We start from the raw sequence: 22,129 nt of genomic DNA, 5'->3' as shown, positions 1-22,129 counted from the left end.
CAGAAATTGCATTCACTATGCCAACCATTCACAAAGCCATGAGGGTAGTGATTTCTAACAAAATTACCATAGCACATCATTTGTTTTCTTAAAGATGGTCATGCTTTTTCAAGGGTAGTTGTCACACTGTTAGAAGAACATTTAGAATAATAGATGTCTACTGAAAAACTTGTAAGTTAACTAAGTGCTGCCAAAAGACACCAAAGTTACATACTGAACAATAAATCACCAGAATAGTTTCAGTATCTACACCACTACACTGAAAATCTCCTAGCCTCCTAACCAACTCATCTGAATGAGACTCAAGAGCTGCTGTAAGTGAAGTCAGGGTAGAGTTTTCAGAGCTCCCCCAAGGAACCCTTTGGCAGCTGAAAGGGAAATGCTGTTAGGATCCACCAACTTCAAAATGCCTGTAGGATTACATGCAAAATTTCTTGGAAAGACTGTGCCATCTGCTTTCACACCTCCACCTCTCAAGTGCCCTTGAACCTGGTCTTTCATGCACTAAATCACTCCCTTCAATATGAAGCCCAGCATTTTATTTCTCCTCATAAATGATCCTTACTATTTTTCTTCCTGTCATTTATTGCTTAGCTCAAAACCAAAGTGAAATGAACAGTCAGGCAGACTGAGCATTCTGCTTCTGGAAACGTCTTTTGCCAAACAAACTGCCCTCAATTTCCACATGCAAGGTTTCTTTTTAATTTAATTTTGGGGCTTTTTTATACAACTACAGTTCTTCAACGACATTAGCCAGCTATCAGGAGCAAACATGGAAGCAGCCTTCCCGAATTCCTTCTCTACTACCCTAGCCTGAGATAATTACAAGAACAGATGTGACAGCTTTGTGATTATCTAGACTTTCCCACTAAAACAAATCTGTAAGCTTTTCAACAACAATCCTGGCTTCTTCAGCCAAACCTTTCATCCTCATCATTAAAAAAGTTTTGAGTACTTATGAGAAGCTAACAAATGACAGCTCATAATCCCCATCTGTAACACCAGACGCCAGGTACTGCGAAGACAAGACAGGTGCAAATTTTGGTATTCCCATAGTGCTTATTATCTACCCCTTTTTAGAAAAAAAAAAAAAGGATTTCTCTTAACACCACTACCAATATCCCACATTAATCTTCCCACAAGCAAACTCTTACCCTGAAGCTACTATACAGTGTTATTACTCTGTCAAGAATTTTTTTCCTGAATTTAAAGAGGCTCTTCTACCAACTGGTGGAGCCAGATTGTGCAATAAGTCATCTACAGAAGCTGCTCCACAGCTGATTTGATCTCAAATATCTGAGCTACCCTCATCAGAGTTCTACCATATGTAAAATGATTAAAAAATAATCGAGAAGTTGAACTCTTCTGTTCCAACTTCTTTCATTCCTGTTTTTTCCCTTTTCCTACCAAAAATTATAGTAAGAAAAGTTAGCACAGTACATGCCACTCTAATGCCTTTCTGCCTGTTTTGCTGGGGGGAGGCAATTGGGTAGGACTGTGGCATGACTAAGATACTAATAATGAATAGGGACACAGCATGAATGCACCTAAATAGCATAACTGAAAACTGTGGTGCTACCTGAAACCTAGTATTAAATGTACATTTGCTTACCTTTTTTTCCACTAGCAAGCATGTCAGACACAACGTCTCAGTATTTGAAAGCACAAAAAAATCTAGGGCTGTGCCAGTACACAGGGGATTACTTTGAGAATGGGACAGAATCACTTTGCTTTGGAATTTGTAGAGAAGCCATCAGCCTGCTTTCTCAAAAATGTTGATCCTGAAAATCGGAAAAGGGATAGTCAACTAGATGATTCTGTAATACTTAACACATAAAAAATAAAGGTTGCTAAAAAAACTTGGGAGAAGAGGAAGTGGTGTTGAGGGTTCTTTGGGTTCTTTGTTTGTTTGTGGGATTTTTGGGGGGGGGTTTTTTGCTCCTTTTTTTGTTTGCATCTTTGAGTGGGTTTTTTTGTTGGGAGGGGTGGGTGGTTTGGTTTTTTTAACCAAACATATTAAGTGAAAAGTAGTTTATAAAATATTTAATAAAGGGTTAAATAAACAATTACACATAAATAATTGAGACAATGCATTTTTTAGAACAGATATGATCAATAAGTCTGAACAAATAAATTTGAACCACAACTACAGAATAATCTTGAAAGACCAAAGGAACATTTGGACATCATTGTGGAATATTTCTGTTGAAGTAGCATCCAACCGCTCATTTCCATGGCATCAGTGAATTTACAGATAAAGAGTGATGTGTTTTTATATACATACAGACCCCTCTCAAGTCATGGACTCATTTGAAGCTGGTTTTTTTGAGGTGCCTCACAGAAAACAAGGTAGCCTGACATATGGGAAACTGGAAAGGTAATTGGAAAGGCTTAGAAACTTGCCATTACTGCTAACTCCACTGAATAATAGACTTTCAAATTCACACACCAGTATACCTAACGCATACTAAATACTTTAATGCAGTACTACTGACTGATAAAGACTACCCAGCTTGATCTGATCCTTACTCATCTGTCCAGAACCATTTTAGAGCTATGATTTTGAGAAGGAAGAGAGAATCTCTTTAAAGATCACTTAAAGGAAAGTTGGCACAAGTAGAGAATAATATATTTTAAGCTAATATATATTGTTGCTACAGAGTGGCAGTATTATTCTGTCATTACTTCTTCAGTGTAGTTGCTGTGATTAGATCCACTCCTTCTTGAGTGAATTTAATGAAGAAAATACTACTTAAAAGAAGTTTTTGAATTAGCATGCTTGCCATTTCATCAAGTAAAAGACTTACAATCTGAAATGTTCTTCAAACTCTCAAGTCAAAATGCAATAAAATACATACTCATTTTTAAATCTTGAGTTTTGACACTTAACTGTGATTTACTATAAGGATACACTCTCATTATGAGGACTCCCAGAATATACTCATGAAGACAATATAAAAATGTAATGGTTGAAAGTAATTTTCATTAGTGATGTACTCCCTGCTTATTAGAAGGTGTAAACTTCAATGTCTATTAAGTCAAGTTGAATGACAAAATTACCGCTGTGGTAATCCACAAGGCTGTTCATTCACCCCAGTCCACCTTCATCATGTAGTATGTATTCTCTTCCTTGCATAATTAATGCAGATTGGATTTCCCATTTTATTATCTTTCCTGGATTTCTACACATTTTTTTTTCTGTTTTCTCAACAGTTGGCAAATACAGTTCTTTCAGATTTTTCCGAAACAGGAAAAATGTTAAGAGCCCACACACACCAGCCAGACCACTCCCAGAGTCATGACATTCCAAGAGATTTATGAAATTTTTCAAGAAAAAAAAATCATTCTTCCATCTTAACTTCTCTTGAAGACTTTTTGAAAACAGCAGGGCACAATACATTAAAATTTATGCTAGAATAGTACTACAAAGTAAATTATAGACTATGTAAAAGTAAAACTCATTTTCAAGATAAATATGCATACATAATCTTCTATGCTAAGATGCTATTAGACACACTAATAAAGTTTCCAAATACTAAAAAAGAGTTCCATTCAATATAAATAATTATTACTAAATGGAAGTCTAACAAAAGCCTTTAGGTAACTTACAGAAACTGAAACAAAAAGATTGTCTCATTTATTTAAAACGCTTTTCCAATATGTTTCCTAAACTTCTTCAATTTTTAGGGCATTTAAAGTAGTTCAACATTGTTTGCACTCAATCATCCTACTGTCTGGTGTCATGTGGGAGGAAAGGATTAACATGTGATCAAAGACATAACTTGGGACAAGAAGCAATAAAGGTTGCCTGATTTTTCTTGACAGTTGCAGTACCCCATCCCTTGTTTATAGCAATAACGTCTGCTTGAAATAGGTTGCCAAAGTGATCTAGTTGTAAAAAATGCTATTGACAACTAAAAGGAGATCAATTTTCACAAACTCTTGTCCACATCATTTGTTTTGATTGCCCCTCAACACTTACTTTAAAAAAACCCAAACCAACAAAACACAACAAAACAAAAAACAAAACAGTTTTAAGACTTACATGAATGTTCCATAAACAGAACCAGTTTGTTATTTGTTGAACACTCCTGAATTTTTCAGGAAGCAAAGTTGTATTGAAGTTATTGAACAGAAAAAACCCCACTGAACTAACATTTGAACTAACATAATTTAATTTTGAAATTCATGTTATTTATTAAAAAATAAGAAAATCAGCTAATTTTTTTTTTTTTGTATCTCTAGCCACAGTGATCCTGGGTGGGATATACAATAAACTTCCAAAATCATAGAATTTAAATCTTAGTCAAATATATAATAAATTTGTAAAAAAATTTTTCATTCAAGGAAAGAAAATTGTCCCACAAATGGTCAATAAAACAATTTCTGATTCTTTTCAGTCTGAGCCACTGTAAGACTAATATCACAGAAAAGTACAAAAGAAATTGCATATTATACTTATACTTCATGAGAAACTCCATTCAAATTTTGGCTAAAGGGAAAGGATATAAAACTTGCTATCACATAAATATATTAATTCCTTTTAAGAACTAAATGACAACCAGTGTGATTCAAATGTCCCTCTTCCTTTCAGAGTCTCAGAAAATCCACACTGACATCTCAGGATGTTAAGGACACACTTCCATGGACTTTTATGCAGGCCCACAATTTTGCTAGATTCACATCTGCCTTTCTGCTACTCTGCTTCACATACACAGATCTTTAAACTTTTTATGATACCCATGTGACAGACATGGTCATAGGAAAACAAGATGTTATGATTTGATTAGGAAGTCTACTTCAGAGATTCTTTCACTTCAAAGGTTTCCCTGCTCCTCCCCTCCCCCCACCGCCCCTGCTCATTTTAGTCCCACAGATAATAGCCATCCTCGGGGTTGAACTTTTTGTATTCTTTTTTTGATGTATTTTGGGGTAATATTTAATGTCTCTTTTAAGAAATTATCTCATCTAAGACCTTAAGCACAACTTTAAAGCAAAATGAAATCTCCAAGGTAAATATTAGTTCAAAACCATCTTTGATTTACAGTGACTTTTTGGAACACAGAAGAAAATGAATGATTGAGTTTGCATGCTGGAGCATCTTTAGAAGCTTGTTCCATTATCTAGTCTTAGGTTTCACTGTACCCAATCAGTGGAAACTCTGAACACAAAGGTTTTGTTTTAGAGTCTTTCCCATCATATGATGAGTTTTCACTTCATGTAGCATTGGAAAGCTCTACGTAACACTCGTACGCTCTCCTGATTCTTCATATCACCTTGGCTTAAACAACCCTTAAATCCTTTTATTTCCAAAACCTCTTGATTACATCTTAAGAGAGTGTAGAAAATACTTTGTTTAGGAGATAATAATGTCCTGTATTATGTTTCAGGATAGATTTTCAGTTACTGCAGCCAAAGTTAAGTATCTCTTGGGCTTTGGTACCTACATGCACGAAACACACTTGATAGCTGTGATATCTGTGGACTTGAGAAAGGAAGGGAAGACAAGGTATGAGCTTTCCTCTTCCTGCTCTATTAGTGTGCACTTTTTCTATTAGTAGTTAAATTTTATTTGCCTGTTTCAATCAACAAGCTCAATTAAAAAGGTTCCACAAACAAAATTAACATGCTAAATTCTACAAGCTGCAAAGTTCAGCCAATTTGGATGACATAAACAACAAATATTAGATACCCCTAGACAGAATATCTATTTAATCTTCATTACTGTTAAAAGCAAGCAATACTAACAACATCTCTGCATCAAAAGGGGAAAAAAACCCAAACTAAACAAAACCACTCTCCTGGACTGGCTCCCAGGCTGCCATTCAGGTACTGCACCAAAATCCCAAACCACCTGCTCGGTCACTTTTAAACCAGGTCAGTCTGTAAGCGGTTTCTTGGATTTTCATCTTTGCTTGCATAGAAGAGGGTTAAGTCTGTTCTTTGCAAAGATCTTTGGCATGATCTTTGATGACAAATGACATGCTACCATATGCCAAAAAAGAAGGGGATACAGTCACCCCCAGCTTCAACTTTAACTGGAGCTGCTTTGTTCTGAATGCCCTGAATAATTAATAACTACTTTGGCAATCAGTCATGCATTCCTTAATGGCACCTCAGGCATCAAGTATCCCATTCACCCGCTCCCCAACTAACAATGGACTTTATTACATCAAGTTTTCTCTGCCAAACTCGTAACTGACATAGTTTAAACTAAACAAGTCACCAGGAAGACTGAAGCTCAAATACATAAGTTTATAAGAATTCCCTCAATTGCGTGTGGCTACTATATGTATCAGAGCTATAACTGGGGCAAGTGAGAAGAATGGGAGAAGAAATAAAATACAGATTATTTTTGTAATAAAGTCCTAGGAAGGTTTAGGTGGCACAGTGCTGCCAAAATCATGACTTTTAATAAATGCATAGCTGGTCAAAATTGAGAACCATTGCTAGGCAGCCCTGACAGAATAAAGCAGCTCACCAGTAAGTGCAGACTAAGTGACAGGGCAGAACATGAAAAGAGTGACTGAGAATAACAGCTGTGCTGAAAGGAACATAATAATTTTGAAATAGCTTGAACTACATTTTTTTAATGGGAATAAGATTTTCCAACACTTGCTTCCACTTCATGATATTGCAGACAAAATTAACTTACAACTACAGAACAGAGGAAAGAAAGTGGAGTTAGACCAGAATTATAGAAAGTTCTAGATTTAGCCAGGGTACAAAACTTAAAATGAAAAAAATTCAATCCTTAAACTCTAAAAAAACTAAACTAAAGAAAAGCTTCATGTTTTTCTCAGGGAGCATTCTGCTTGTATACAGTACGTGCATTGCTTTTATGTAGTGCCTTATAATCCCACAGTAAACCTTTCTAGTGAATGATGTTGCATCTAGTGACATTGGAGAGGCAGTGAGTCCCTTCAGTGACTACATCTTAGAAGTAAAGTAATCAGATCAATAGTCATTCTGCTCCTACTTATGTGAAAAGTTGGTTTGAAATATAATATACAAAGTAAAAAAAGAAAAAATGTATACGATAAATTACAGCAAATTTAAACAAAGCCATTTCTCTTGCTCTTTAAAAGACCTGAAAATGTGTCCGGTGCCCCTCTCTGTGGGTGGCCTCCAAATACAGAAACAAGCTTGCACTGTTTTATTTCAGTTTTGCTTCATTTCTCCCCAAACAATCTCTCATTGCTAGTCTACCAGTCATCTCCCCCTCCCCAACACTTGTCAAAAAAAAAAAAAAAGAGAAAAAAAAAATTAACTGTTTAGAACCAATTCATTGAAGTGAATCCCTAAGTGAACCAGTTATGATTTTGCAAGAATTATTTAAAATTTACATTCATTCTTACAGCTGACATCTTTTTTGTGGGAATATGGGAGTGGGGCTGTAAATCTTATTTTCTCCTGAAAATCTGGATAACACAGCATTATAGTTATAAAAAAATCCCAACACTTTTTTTTTTTTAATCACTTTTCAGTTGCTTTAGGTACAAAAAGCAGGAACTCAACTGTATATATTAAATTTACAATCTGCTCTCTGAAATGTATAATTGTATTCTGCTTTACTTATTAAGGCATACTTTTTTGTTGAAAAAGATCACAGCCCTTTTAAGGAGAGATTTAGAAATTAACCCACAAGCAGTTGCTGCATTGCACATTTTGGGGGTCATTCTGAATTTTTATGACATGAAGCGGGCTGCTCTTGCCTGTTCTGTATGTTAGAGAGAGCATGCTTGGTTGCTAGAACAGTTTGCACATATTCTTCTTATGCTATATGTGCTATCTTAGTGGAATGAAATGGGGAACTAAAAACGCATCCTATGATGTCAGTTATGGTTTTGTCTATTGAATAGGTGATTAAAATATTTTGAATATTAAACCATCATTGTGCCAGTGATGATAATTTAAATTTTATAACTAGTTTTCCCCATCAAATACTAAGGAAAAAACTCAGTCCATTTGTACAGCATGGTATAAAAATAATTATATGTATACTCTGGTATTTTTGGGTGCCTTCATTTAATCAGTTCCACAGAAATTGAATCATATGTAAGTGAGATAGGTCTGTAGCAGGTAGGATGTAATACTAGAGCTGTGACAACGAAATTTGGCATCAGCTCCACAAACACATGTAGTTGGTGATCTTCTATTTTCTAAAAGTAAACAAACTTATTTCATTCTGCCCTCGGGTGTATGAAAGTTTAAACCTGGCCTTATTTCAAGTTATTTTTGAGACTGACATTTTATTTAATTTTCAAATTCACCATTATCAGGTCATAGTATTCTACTAACAAAAGGGTCTAACTCATAAAAGACACAAACCTTTGATCACTTAAGGAGAGTTCTTAGTTAGGCAAAAATATTTAAAAATATTTATAGGAAAACAACACGTATACATATATATATATATACACACAAACACCCAACTAAACTACACTGACATAAGTATGCTAAATATTTTAAGTAGAAGATTATGTAGTGGTGAGTGTTGAGAAGATTCATGGTATGGTTCTTTGCATCTTCACAACAACTGAAGCTTTGCAAATGGGGAGAGGAAGCAAAAATGGCAAAAACATAAAGCAAGACAAATTCATTCTGAGTGAAGGACATGTCAGTGAGGTTACAACATGGATGCTTTTGATCAATTTTTATTGAGTTTGCAGATATTTTCCACCAACCAAATACCACATACCACAAAACTAGTTAGGAGATTCAAAGTGAATTATGAGGAATTTAACAATAAGTACTCCTTACTGTCTTTAAATATGGAATATCTACTCTGAAACAAGTCAAACCCTGTTTTCCTCCATTCTAATGTTTCAGAAAATTCTCTCATACTTAAAAATCTATAGTCTTTTTTTTCCACTATCACAGATCTTTCATTTGGTGAAAAAAAGTAACAGAAATCTGTTGACAGTGAAATTAGTCACATTTTAGACAATGAATATTGTTTACTACCTGTTGCTTTAAGTAACTTTCAAGAGAAGTCTAGAGTACAGTTTCCATGGAAAACACAGTGAAAAATTAGTATTATGCATTGTCTGCTTTGTCACTATAATAAAATTATCCAGAGGCATAAGAACCTTTGTGTTTTGGAACTAGGTATAACCATTTGGCTGTGTATGTCTAATAGCAGCTGACTAATAAAAACATTAATTTCTTCAGTCTTTTTTTGTAACTTTCCAGTGCTCTTTCAACATCACAGTGCTGATTCGTATGCTGATTTTTCTTTTTCTCAAAGCTAGAATTATTTTTTTCCACAGTACAGTATTAGGAATGCAAACATTTTATTGAAGTTTCCAGACAAACAACTGAGCCCACAACTTCCTAGTCCAAAGCCATCCAAGAAGAACCACAAGAACACTCAGTTAAAAAACAAAAATAAAATGTACAACTCAGGAAGACAGATTGCACATTATTGTTATTATTATGAAATAAACAGTAATTAATCCTAACCTATTAAAAGATTCTTTTGAGCTACCACTTCAAAGATATTGTTTCGTGAAATGTTCCGATCTGAAATATGTTACTTACTGGCATAAGAAGCGTATAATGGATGCAGAATCCAGGTTCAGAAGGAAAGTATTCATCAGACACAAATCTTATTCTGATCTGGTTTCCTTTGGAGATTTGTCTGCTTGGCACAGTACTGGAACCACACCAGCGCCCTAAAACAGTGCCATCACTAGGTTCTTCAACTTCTACAAAGTCATACCTGAACAGAAAAGAAAATAGAATGTTTATTTACTGACAAAAATTCTATAAGCTTCATGTTTTACCAATAAACCGACTTAGCAGTTTGCAAATCTTTTTTTAAATGCTAAAAGTATGCTGCCAAAGCTGGCTATTTTAAACTTAGCTCCCAAGTTGCTACTGACTTACATATACATAATAAAATTATGCAGTGAGGTTAAAAAAATAAAAGCAGAGTTAGCATTTTGAAGAGACCCTTGTGTATGGTTTTGTTTGTTCGTTTTACAGAAAGGAACAATTACCACATATGGGATAGAGCAGAATAAAGTCAGAGGGAAAAAAAAAGACCAAAATTGCCTAAGCATGGCACAGTTTAATTCATACTGCAATATCACTACCAGCATACCGCTACCATCAATGATGGTTCAGGGGCTTTTTGGTACAGAAAACTTACTCTCCTATAATACCAATGGTGGATAAGTCCTTAAAGGTTAAGGTGGCTTAGGGAAACTTGGAAGAAGCTTATGCATAACCGAACGAGACATTTATTGAGCAAAGACCTAGACCTAACTGTGTGTCAGAAAGAACCTGGTATTGTGGTAATATTAACAAGATGGATTGGGAATTCTGAGAGAATGAAACATAGTAAGTTTGATTTAGTTTCATTTTTTAAAATGAGGTCTGGCTATCCCTGGGGATCTGTGAACAGCTCCAAGTAGATCCACGAAAGGTAACCAAGGAATGCCAGTCAATCATCAGTAACCTTCAGTATGGCACAGAGAGGTCCTCATTTTCACAGGAAATTTTTAGGGGGTTCCCAAGTCATAAAAACAATGAAAGCTGCTGCTCTAGAAGGTACATCTGGTTTCTGTGCTTTAACCTGTTTCATGTCAGTTCCCCAGCTGTCTACTGACAGAATAAACACTAAGTATTTCAGCTGGATTTTCCCTGCTTCAGCTTGAAACCCCCAGAGCCCCAGTGGCAGCACAGCCCAGTGGTTTGGGAAGGTCTGTGTGTGCTGGTTAAAGCAGGGCAAACACTTGGATGTTCACAGCTACAGCTTCTTGAGCCAACCTGTTACTTTTAAACCACAGTTTGTATCCTAACACACCTTTGAGTGTGTGTTTGTTTCAACGTTTCTGGTATTTTTATGTTCTCTTGCATGTGCAGTCATATACTAAATACATATCACATAAATCTAAATTCCTAAATACCAGAGTCCTTTTCAAGGGTACAAGCAGTCCTACCTCTGATGATGACAAATGCTCACATTTTAAAAAACATGCACACACGCACTCTACGAAATATGCCAAACAATATTTAACGTGAAAATTATTACCTCATAAACATTTTCTTCTAAAGTTTTTTCTGTATTTTTTTTCAGTAAATCTAATCTTTATAACGATTCCCAGTTCCCTAGTTAGACAGCAGGCAATAAATTCTTGTGTTACATGTTTGTGCAAGACTGACTTGCACATTTATTATCTCCATTTAAAGGACCAATATTTTTTCCACTTAATTAAAAATGAATGCAATGAATATGCTCATTAACTCTGTTCAAAATCCATTACTGCCATGTACCACAGTTTTAAATCTTTGTTGAACTCATGATACTAATTACTTTATCATTATCTTTTTTCCCCCAAAACACACACTAATTCCTTTAACAGATCCACCAGTGTTTTTACTTTATGATCAGGTATACAACTTATTACAAAAGGCAATGTGTACATTAATTGTGCTAAGACCTCAGGGCTCAACACATTTATCAAACTGATTTTGAGCACTGAGCTTGTTTTCTTTTTAAAATCACCTTATGAAGTTTCTAAAGATAACCTCTTTAATTTTTTTTAATTAAGAATAGGAAACAATTATCTACTTTTCTGCTTTTTAAAGAGTGAATTAAGCTAATATTTATTGACTGAGCTTTAAGATGTCAGGGGGGTCAGGCACAGTTCTTCTACCTAATTTGTAGTACTTTTTATTGCAGTCTTTTGTCTTTTGGTACACCTGAAGTAAAAGAGAAACTCAAATTCCACAGTTTAAGTTCTAGACCCTTTAGTCAAGCGGTGAACTAGAGAGAAATAAGTATTCTGAAACATCAAATAAAATTCAGCTTGGATAATGATATTTTAGTCAGTAACTTTATTCCTGTCAGTTACCTAGGCTGAATACTAAAAGAGCTTACAAAAGAATCTTCTGTGCAACTGGATTTCCTCACATTGCTCATGGACTGAAGTCTGAACTTGCTGTAAAAGCAGCAAAACAAAGTGATTCAGATGCTTTAGCATTTACCTGATTGTGCTACACAATTTTGCAGCTTTGTGTCACAGGGTTAAGGAGCAGTGGGGACAATAGCATAGCCATGGAAAATTATTTCCCTATCAGGAGAAGCTTGTGCTTGAATTGCAAGAAAGCTAGGATAAATAACAAAGAACTGAGAAACTATTTTCCAACTGCAATGGAGTAAAAAATGTTACAATGTATGATGAACCAAACACAGAGGCTTTCTTTTCTATGCAGTGTGCAAAGGAGAAAACACAACTCTCTTTGACAATGACTAAACAAATGCACTGGTATTGTATCTGTGATATTTTTCAAATATTAGTAAGTAAAATTTATGCCAACAATGGAGTCAGATCTCCTCTCCTGGGACGAAAGATGCTTTTGCCTTGATGGCATGATGCCCACAATGCCTTCCATTATACCTGTTGCAGAACATGTATTCCCACCCCCCCCGCGAAGGCCTAGGGTGGCTGGGAACATGGATTGAATTAATAATCTGAACAAAGGTAATTTACTGGAAAGGAATAAGGAAGCAACATACTAAACTCAAAGCTTCAATGCCTTTCCAACCAGGAAATGTATTTTCCAAGGGTACATGTTTTCCTCTTCTTTCCATATATTTTTTTCTGTAGTTTGCACTGTTATTTGCTAAGCATCTTCTGACAGGCAGCTTACCTTGGATTGCAGTTTTCTGACCTTTTTTTGGCTTTCCTCTGCCTCCAGAATTCCACAAATATATTAATAAATGTAGGAAGCATAAATCCATGGGAAAAAACACTTTGTCATCTCGTGACATTGGACCTTTCTATCTGTACAGATGTGTGCCAGACAAAAATCTAGGAAATCCATTAAAGAAGCTTAAGAAAGGTAAAGTTTATTTTTCCTTCTCCTTTTGATAAGAACCTGTGTCTTGTTTTTAAAAAAATTAAGAAATAAGAAGTTTGTAACAATCCCAATCAAAATCTTTTACAGTTTTCTATGGGATGAGGTAATATTTCTGTTCCAACTTGTTTTAAAGCACATACAATTTCATGGTTTTCCTGGTGTTGGCACAACACACCACACTGCAGACTCAAAATATTCAAGGTACCCTGGCAGTTCAACAGCAAAATTGTTGTTAAATAGCACTGAGGTGGTTTATGTTTGGACAGCTTCAATTTTGGAAACTAAACACTGTCATAATGAAAATATAATTTTAATATTTTTCTAATCAGAATTTTAACACCATCACTCTAAAGGAAACTTTACTCTCCCTCTTCCACCTCTATTTTAAATATTTTCTGCTACTGAAATATTGATATTTCCTGGACCAAATGGACCAAAATTTTTGCTTTCTATCATTGGACTTAACTGTGTGTTTATACAGACAAAACTGTAAGGGCACTGGCAACACCTTACATAGTCTTCACCTTAAGAGGAGAGAATGCTCTTTCACTTTAATATTTTGACCAGGTCAAACAGTACAACCACCTATCGCCCAAGTTTGCAAGCTTCAGAATAGCTGTTCCATTTATTCCATTGCCTTTCAAATGCATTAATTTACATAGTACTGTTTTGTATTTGTTGCCAGACAGGAATATATATACGAACTTCAGAGTGGGAAAGACTGGCCCCTTCAGTCCAGTCCTCTGCTCAGTTCAATAGATACAAGGTTCTTGAAACTGCAAACCACTAACAGTGCACACCTGTAACAGTTACCTATTAACAAGTTCACTTGCCAGCTAGGTGGCAGAGAAAAAACCCTCAGATGATAGAGAACGTAAATTTCCTGGATTTACAGAAGGGAGATGGCACCTTGACTGAAATGGTGGCCTGGGGACACCACCAGCAAATGCTCCATACAGTGCAAAAGTTCAACCAAAATGATTCTGCTCAACATTATCAGAATTAATTAACTGGGGCTACTCTGAGCAACAGTAAAGTCAGGATACTGGAATTATTTTTTTTTTTTTAAAAACTAGCCAATATAAAAATTTAAATATTTAAAATGTTCCCTCTGGATTTTGTCTTTCTAATATGAACTTTTGAACAAAGCTACCCAGAGTTGTTTGACTCCAGTTCCCGGGGCTCACAAAATGGGCAATTTACCCATAGGATTCATCCTCTTTAGAAAGATTTGGCAGTGCCTTCCTCTATAAGATGAAACTCCTTTGGATATCATTACAGATCAGCCAAAGATTGAGAAAGGAGTTACATTCTACCTTTTCTGTCATGATCGATGTTTTAACGTAAAACAGAAAAGATGATGGAGCAGCACAGCAGTGATTTGACATGACATGAAATAAATTTCCATAGTAGTTTCTTGTGTTTGCTGATATTACATACACTATGCCGTAACAGTCACTGGAAAGAAACAGCAAATCCAGATATAATCCAAATAAATAACTGATGAGGTCAGGTTTTTGTACTCAGAAAATGATCTTTAATTACACACAAACATCACTTCCAGCAGTAGACATCACTTCCAGCCAACAGAGCAAATGAGCATAAAACCCCCAAGTATCCTGCCATGTCTACATTTTCCATGAAATAAAGATACTCGAGGTATAAACAGAGAACATTTCTAACCGCCATTCACCAAATATGGATTGTAGTTTCTGGGCCAACCTACTTTGAATACATCTATTTTAGAATATACAGTACTGTACATTAGGAACTGCTTTATGGAAACACAGATTCATTCACAAATGTTAGATGGTTGCCATGGTTCTCTCTACTTAATCTTTCCTCTTAGTGATTATTAACAGCCTGAGGCTTCTAACACAACCGCACAACTCTCTCTGTATTTCTATCTTGTTATTTAGGATACATGAGGGAAAAAAAAAGTTTAATCTCAGGTTTCAATTCTCTTCCCCTTGATTCACTGTAAGCCATGTTGATCATAGATATACACTTTCAAAACTGCAAAACAAGACCAAGTTCAAACCCGCACAGTCTACTCTTCAAACATTTGAACACTTTTCATGAAAGGGGTGCACTGGTTGTTTGATTTGGAGAAACTGTCTGCTGCATTACCACTCTCCAGTCTACCAAAAAACATATTTCCATTTTCTGTGGATCTGCTAAAAAATGGAGGTATCACGCGAGCTAAGACATGCACATTTTGCAAAGCAGCTTTTGTCACTTGGTGAACTAGAGTCAAAGAACTGCGTGTAAAAATAAGAAACCCAAAGAAATGTGTCTTCTCATACTTCTCTCCAAAACTTTTGTTTGTGTCAGAAGTTTATTTCAGTGCCCACTGATAAACTGCATATCGCTCAAAACATATCCTTTCCCTGATGACTAAGAAATTGGCACACAAACACCTCTGGGATATAAATCATCATGCCTCGTGTCTAAGTGCACTGGTAAACACTTAAATACCTCCATCTTAAGCATATGAATATCCTGTAGCTCTGAAAGTAACATCTGCCTTGTGGGGAGGAAGAAACATTAACTTTTCCACAAGAATGAGAAATTGTAAATTAGATACATTGGTAAATGTAACTCAGGTTCTAAAATAAAACTATTCTATATTCAGACAGCAAGGCTGCAATTACTTAAGCATATATTAAACTACTGACATGGATTAAGTGCTTAAACAAGTATTTTCACGAACACAGAATCACAGAATTCAGTCCTAGACAGCCTCTGTTATGAGCCAGTTTATACTAGTGTAACTTCTATTGATACATCATTTCAAGCACTTGAACAAGAATCTTGTAGAAAGAGACTCTATAATCCTGCAGATCAGAAGTGGAGGTAAAAACAGAAGACAGTTTCCCAAACTCCTCCTTTTAAAAGACCAATTGTCAAATTTCTTAGAAGTCACCTATACTTATGTACTTTGTATCACAGAGCAACAGTATTCCCCAATACCAGTGAGAATACAAAATATGTTTAGCTCTTTTTAAATAAGGATTAAGTTTAGTCCAAAAATGGCATGTTACAAATAGAAGAGATATACAAATCAAACAAGTGCATGAAATTTCATACCATCATTACTAGTACTATATGCCAAAGACAAAGATGAATTTGGGAAAATTAGAAAGCTTGGAAAAATGTATGAACACATATGAATCAGCCTGCAAATCATGCCCCAGTCCATTCATTACCTTGGCCTTCATCTTAAAATACGAAGGATGCATTTCTGTGAAGATGAAGGTTCCAAGAGTTTCCATCACTCACAATTACTCTGCTATACTTACCTTATTTCTATCCTTTTTACAGATTCTCTTGTAGTCATACAAAATACAGTGAATGAAAAAGATTTTCCACATAATTAGAAGTTACTTGGAAAGGATATTTTTCAAGGACCAGAAAATGGGTAACATCTACATGAAATATTTTCTTGTACTGTTTCACCTCTGATTTCTCTACTTTGTGCTACTGACTGTATGTGTGGACCACAGATTTCTTTATTATTTTGCACAAGTTATGAGTTTAAATAATGAGTTTAAATAATAAAAACTAACGAGTTTAAATAATAATACATAACAGAAATGGTATAGGAATATATAAGAACATTCTTACTGTTCTGCACAGTAGCACTCCTATTCTTTGTTGTCATCATCTGCCCTGCAAAGTATTGCCTGTATAATTTATTATTATTATATACTACTATTATTAATTTATACTACTATTATTATTTTATTTATTTTAATATATGTATTATTATTATTACGTAAAATATTAGTAGTATTATTATAATGTACAACACCATGTGGAAATGACCACCAGAGTTCAGGGTCCTGCTGCACTAGACAGTTCACAGACAGTGAATCAGTTCAGTAAGTATCCTACACTGTACAGTACTACTCACTCCATATTTTGGAGAACTAAATGCCTTGCCAACTTTTTACCAGCACTCCTCTGTAAAGTCTGGTATATTTTATCTTGAGAATTACAGCAATAATAATAAACCACACATTCCTACTGTACAGATAAACATTTTGTACAAAATCAAAAACACTAATGGACTTTAGGGTTCACATTAACAGCCAAGGTTGTAAAGCATTCTTTCTAATGCACTATAAAATATTTTCCTCTTCTCACACTGTTCACAGTGGTCAGTTTATCTGTTCCAGCTTCTGTGAATCCATAATCACATTTTTTACCATTGTTTTTCAAGTAGCATTTGAATTATTTATTTATTTATATGACTGTAATTTCTTCTTTATGCACAATCCAGGATATTCCAGGACATAAATCCTGGAATGTAGCAATGGCTCCAGTCAATGATGTGAAAACTAATGGCTAAGCCATTTCCTAACAATATTCAAAAGCGTATTTCTTTTTTCTTCAGGGGTGGGGGGAGATGGATCATAAGGGCCATAAGGAGTATTTTCAACAATGTGAAGATTCACCCAGGACATTGCAGGCAGCAGTCCTTCCCCTCAATAACCCTCTGAGGTTAGATTACCATTACACATCTGGTCAAGTTTCCCATCTTCCCTTTCCCTCCCTCCATCCTACTTCAGTGGAGGCTGGGACTCTATCTATGCTTATTCAAATAAAAACACCTTTATTTTTTCAGCTCAGCAATACAATAACATGTGGTCTTTTGGTAGCCACACTAGCACACAGATATTACCAAGCCAGGACAGACGAGTTGTCATGAAGTCCAATATTCTGCTTCAGCACAGGGTAATAATTGCTGTTCAGAGAGTGAAAAATCCCTATAATGTAACCGAGCAGTTGTATAACACTGCATGAGGCAGAAAAAAAAAGTGTTTCTAATCCTAGCAGGAGATCAGTTTTCACCTAAGGAGTGCAAGAAGTTTCTTCTCACTTCAGTTTAACTAGTTATAAATTGATGGTCATGAAATTATGCAAACTTATTTTTAATCCGGACACAGCATATGAATCAAAGACTAGTCTGAAGAGATTTAAGACCTACTTAATAATTGGTGCTAGCTTATTGGTCTCTCTTTTCACATGCTACTGCCAGAAAAGGAGATGATCTATTTATTTTACCTTATAAAAAAAACCCCTATGACACTCCCAGATGACAATTTAACCTTTTTTATTATAGAGAGTCTTTCTTTTAGGAGTTTCTCATGGACATGTATCTTCTCAAATACCCTGATGATCATTGAGAATTTCAATCCTGATGATCATTGAGAATTTCACATCTATTTTACCCTAATGGAGCATCATGGAGTGCAAGACAGGACTCTTACTGACTCTTCTGACTGCAAGATTTGCTGGTAATGCAGTCTAACTACAATTGCATGTGAGCAACATATTTTGTTAAAACGCTGATGATACACTTCAAGTGGCATCTAGTGAGAGGGAGAGAGAAAAGGCAGAGGACAAGCGGAGGAAGGTAAAAAAGAAAATATGCATCACAGGTGAAGAATCACTTTATCCGTCTAGGAACAGGACAGTTGAAATGTCTACTAATTCTTATTTAATCCTGCTTATTATATACCTGATGGTGATTCTATAATCTTAACTGTACTTAGAGTTTCAGTAACCAGAAAACATCAGGAAGGGAGTGTGTGCTGTGTTTAAACTGGCATACTTAGACGCTACATGGGGTAACTTTAGATTATATTGCTGGGCCTGCCTCTGCAGCTTATGTTTCTTTAGACATCAGGACTTAAGTGAGCCACACCAGAAACTACAGGTGGCTTTTGGATCTGTCTGTGTCCCTGAGCTCAGGTGGTGATAGCTCACAGTATGTTTTTCTGCCCCCTCAAAGTAGACACATACTTCTATATTTTAATAAGTGGTGGGGTGGGAGCAGTGGAACTCCATCAGTAACTGTTCCCAGAGCACACTAGACAGAAGCAACACCCAGCAGCTCCACACTCACAATCAAAGAAAATAACTTCAGTCTCCACCACTAGAAACACAGCCAACTACAGTAACATGAAACAATTACAGAAGCAATAAATTAGGATTAGGACCATTTACAAAAATATTTTGATACTGGGGACACAGTTTACTTTATTCAAACAGCTTGCTTGAGATTGAAAGGACCAGGAAGGAATTTTAAGGAGCCTAAAATATTTTTTTAAGTCAATGGCTGTAGTCTCTGGTGTGAAAAAGGAGTAAGTGATTATGTCAACTGCCCACTCATCAGCAATCACTCTCCAAACACTCATCTGGGCTGTGAAAATAGGTTTCAAATTACTTGCAAAATAATATCTATTACAGTGTCCTCTAGCAACAGCATATAATAACAATGAATGCTGGATTTATTATAACGGAGGGAAAAGCAGGTGGACAAGAATGCAACCTCTAAATTTGTGCAGCATGTCCTCCTGATCACACTATCTATGCTATGCTGTCCTCCCATTCCACTCAGAGAAGCATCTCCTTCACTTTCCCTTTCTTATGTGGCATTCTGATTTGCTTAGAGAATAGTTTTGCAGCTATAAGCCCTTTCTGCAGAAGAGTGTTTGCTCTTTCTGAAGCTTAAGAAATGTGTGTTGCAGAGTAGCCTGAGCTATAATCTTGCTACTCTTTAGTTTTCTGTTTTGTTTTTATCTTAATTGCCTGTGATATCTGCTTTGTCACATTTACAAAACTCTTATCATGAGAATGGTATTAAGCAACTTTTAATAAGCAGTAGAAAACCCAAAAGAATGTGTATACTGGATAAAGTACACACTTGTGCCACAGTGTGAACACTGGACAGCAGCTAAACCAACAGGATGGGACCAGCTGAAAGATTTAATGTTAGAGTTACTTTAGTAATTTTAATGTTAGAATTACTTGACAATCAAAGAACAACTTTTTTCAGGAATCATGTAATATCCAAACGAAAGAGCTTTCTTCAAGAAAAAAACCAACCAACCAACAACAACAAAAACCAAAAAAAGCAAACCAAAAACAACAACAACAAAAAAAACCACAATTTTGTTCAGTGAAGTCAGAATAGAAAAGAAATGGATCGAGATATTTCTTTTGATGCAAAAAACCCCAGCCATTTTTTTCTTCAAAACATTAAGAAAGCAGGAAGCAAAAGTCTATTGGATTCTTTTGTACACATAAATTGAGATAATACTGTTATATTTCAACTCACATGAAAGAAATAACCTTTGTAGGACTAAACTTTTTTCTTTCTATATAAAAGAACATTTTTTATATAATCAAAGGACTCTGGTCCTAAATCAATCTAACTTCTTAAAAACTTTGATCTCCATCCCCCACTCTCATCCTCTATTTAAATCCATTAAGTATTCAGACTTTTCTTGTACTGGTACCACTTTTTGGTTGTCTTGCAAATAGATTGAGCAATTAAAATTCAAAACAAAACAAAACTAAAAAGCCCACTCCACAAACATCAGAAGAAATTACCAGCTGCCTTAACACAAGTTTTATAGCATTTTCTACACACCACTCCTAAAATGCCACCATAGTGCCACTCATACAAAGGACTACAGATTAAATCAGCTATTTCATATAATTCTTTCCTATCAGTATTTGAATTAAACTAAGGCACTTGAATGCTAGAACTTGTTCCAACTATTTAAATGATATATCCCCCTTTCAGATTTTGAATAAAACTGATTAGCAAGTAGTTTATATGTTGGGAAAAAAGTAAATACTGTGTATTAAAGAATGAGCACTCATAGGCCTTTTATAATCCCATATATTAATGAATCATTCTTCTTCAAATGGATCTGACTCACAGAACAGAGTTATAATAAATTTTAACTTTAGATATGGTTTCATTTTGGCTGAAGAAGTTATGGCTAATTATGAGACATTTTGGTACCACTGATATGTAGTCACCTAAACAGAACCTAGTCCACCCATATGTGTAGCATCTCATAAAAAAAACAAAACAGGTGTCTAAAACTGAACAACTGAAATTCTAAGGCAATAGCTCTAAGGAAAGAGTTTTAAGGATTAGTCTTACTACAACATTAATCCCTACTGTCAAGATTCTGTGGGTTTTGGTGCTGAATGTTGTGGGGTTTTTTTCCCCAATTTGAAGCCTTAGAATTTTTGGGGACTTACTGTTTTTTGAATTCTCAAATAAAGGTGGCAGCAGCAATCCCTTCATCTTCAGAAGTGTGTGGGGAAGCAGTTAAAATCCCAGCAGCCCAGCTACTTAGCAACATGAGTCACCATGAACATCATCTGCACCAATTCCACTTTAAATACAGAGTTCATTTAAAGGTCTTTCTCCAGTTATTCAGAGTCAACTTGAACTTTGTACTTACCCAAGAGATAACTTCAACCTCTGTAATCACAGTCCATGAGAAGCATTTAAGACTGTCTGACACTAAAGACAGCCCATCAGTTGTGTCCAGAAAACAATTTTCTTGAGAACTAGACCTTGATAAGGAACTTGTTGCCCCCAAAACCCCTGAATTAATATACTTTATGTGGAGAGTTAAATTTCTTTCACGAATATATGTTTGATATTAAAATGTTCTTCACATATATATCAACATTGACTCTATAATGCACTCAAGGCAAAACAAAAGAAAAAAATTTTTTGTCTTCACTGGGGATGAGGGTGTGGGGTAGAATTTCTTCCATCTAGAAGAAAATTATGCTGGCGTTATCTTTTCACGCATGTGCTCTGTTGATGTTGTAAGGTGCTTCCATAACAAACAGCCAAAAAGAAATAAAATGTCTGTCCTCTTTTTTACTGAAGCATTGGAGAGGCACAGTTATGCATCCATATTTTACTCCACACACTAAATGTACAGATTTGTAGTAATTACGAGAAAGGCAGTTCCATGGGGTGCAAGTTAATCATTGTGTCTTATATGACACAGAAAGGTTTCTTTGGAAAATTACATCACAGAAATTTTATTCTTTTTATTGTGTTTATCATAACTTATCACTGCATAATTTATGTAAAAAAAAAAAAAAAGACTGCTAAGAAAATATTTTCTTTCCTCACAGTGACAGACTAAAGACAGTGTTTGTATGTTTCCTCTTGAATACACTTGTTTCAGTCTTGTCAGACTTAGCCAAATATTTTTAATTTTTTAACTCTTATGCACAATTTCCTAACAATATATTCATTAGGAAGTATATGACTGCTAAAGCAGTCTGGATTGCAGTTTCTACAGAACCTTGATGTTCTGTGGATGGAAGGCAACAGCTCAGTCCCAGCAGATCTGAAGTGAAAGCAAGTACCTTACAGAAACACGAGGGAAAAGGGAGGCATTCCCAGTATTAAAAGTAC

The 22,129-nt window shown here is 35.4% G+C and overlaps 1 protein-coding gene across 1 annotated transcript in view; it reads right to left on the bottom strand.

Moving 5' to 3' along the window:
• PDGFC (platelet derived growth factor C) overlaps positions 1-22,129 on the bottom strand; it is a 124,840-nt gene that overhangs the window by 26,482 nt on the left and 76,229 nt on the right. The window contains exon 3 of the mRNA XM_050338624.1: positions 9,544-9,724. Coding sequence (XP_050194581.1) covers positions 9,544-9,724 — 181 coding nt within the window. The remainder of the gene's footprint in view (positions 1-9,543; positions 9,725-22,129) is intronic.

This window comes from Myiozetetes cayanensis, unplaced genomic scaffold (genome assembly GCF_022539395.1).
Source record: "Myiozetetes cayanensis isolate MyiCay16 unplaced genomic scaffold, myiCay2020 scf7, whole genome shotgun sequence".
Classification (NCBI taxonomy): domain Eukaryota; kingdom Metazoa; phylum Chordata; class Aves; order Passeriformes; family Tyrannidae; genus Myiozetetes; species Myiozetetes cayanensis.
This window is presented reverse-complemented; position numbering and strand designations above follow the sequence as displayed.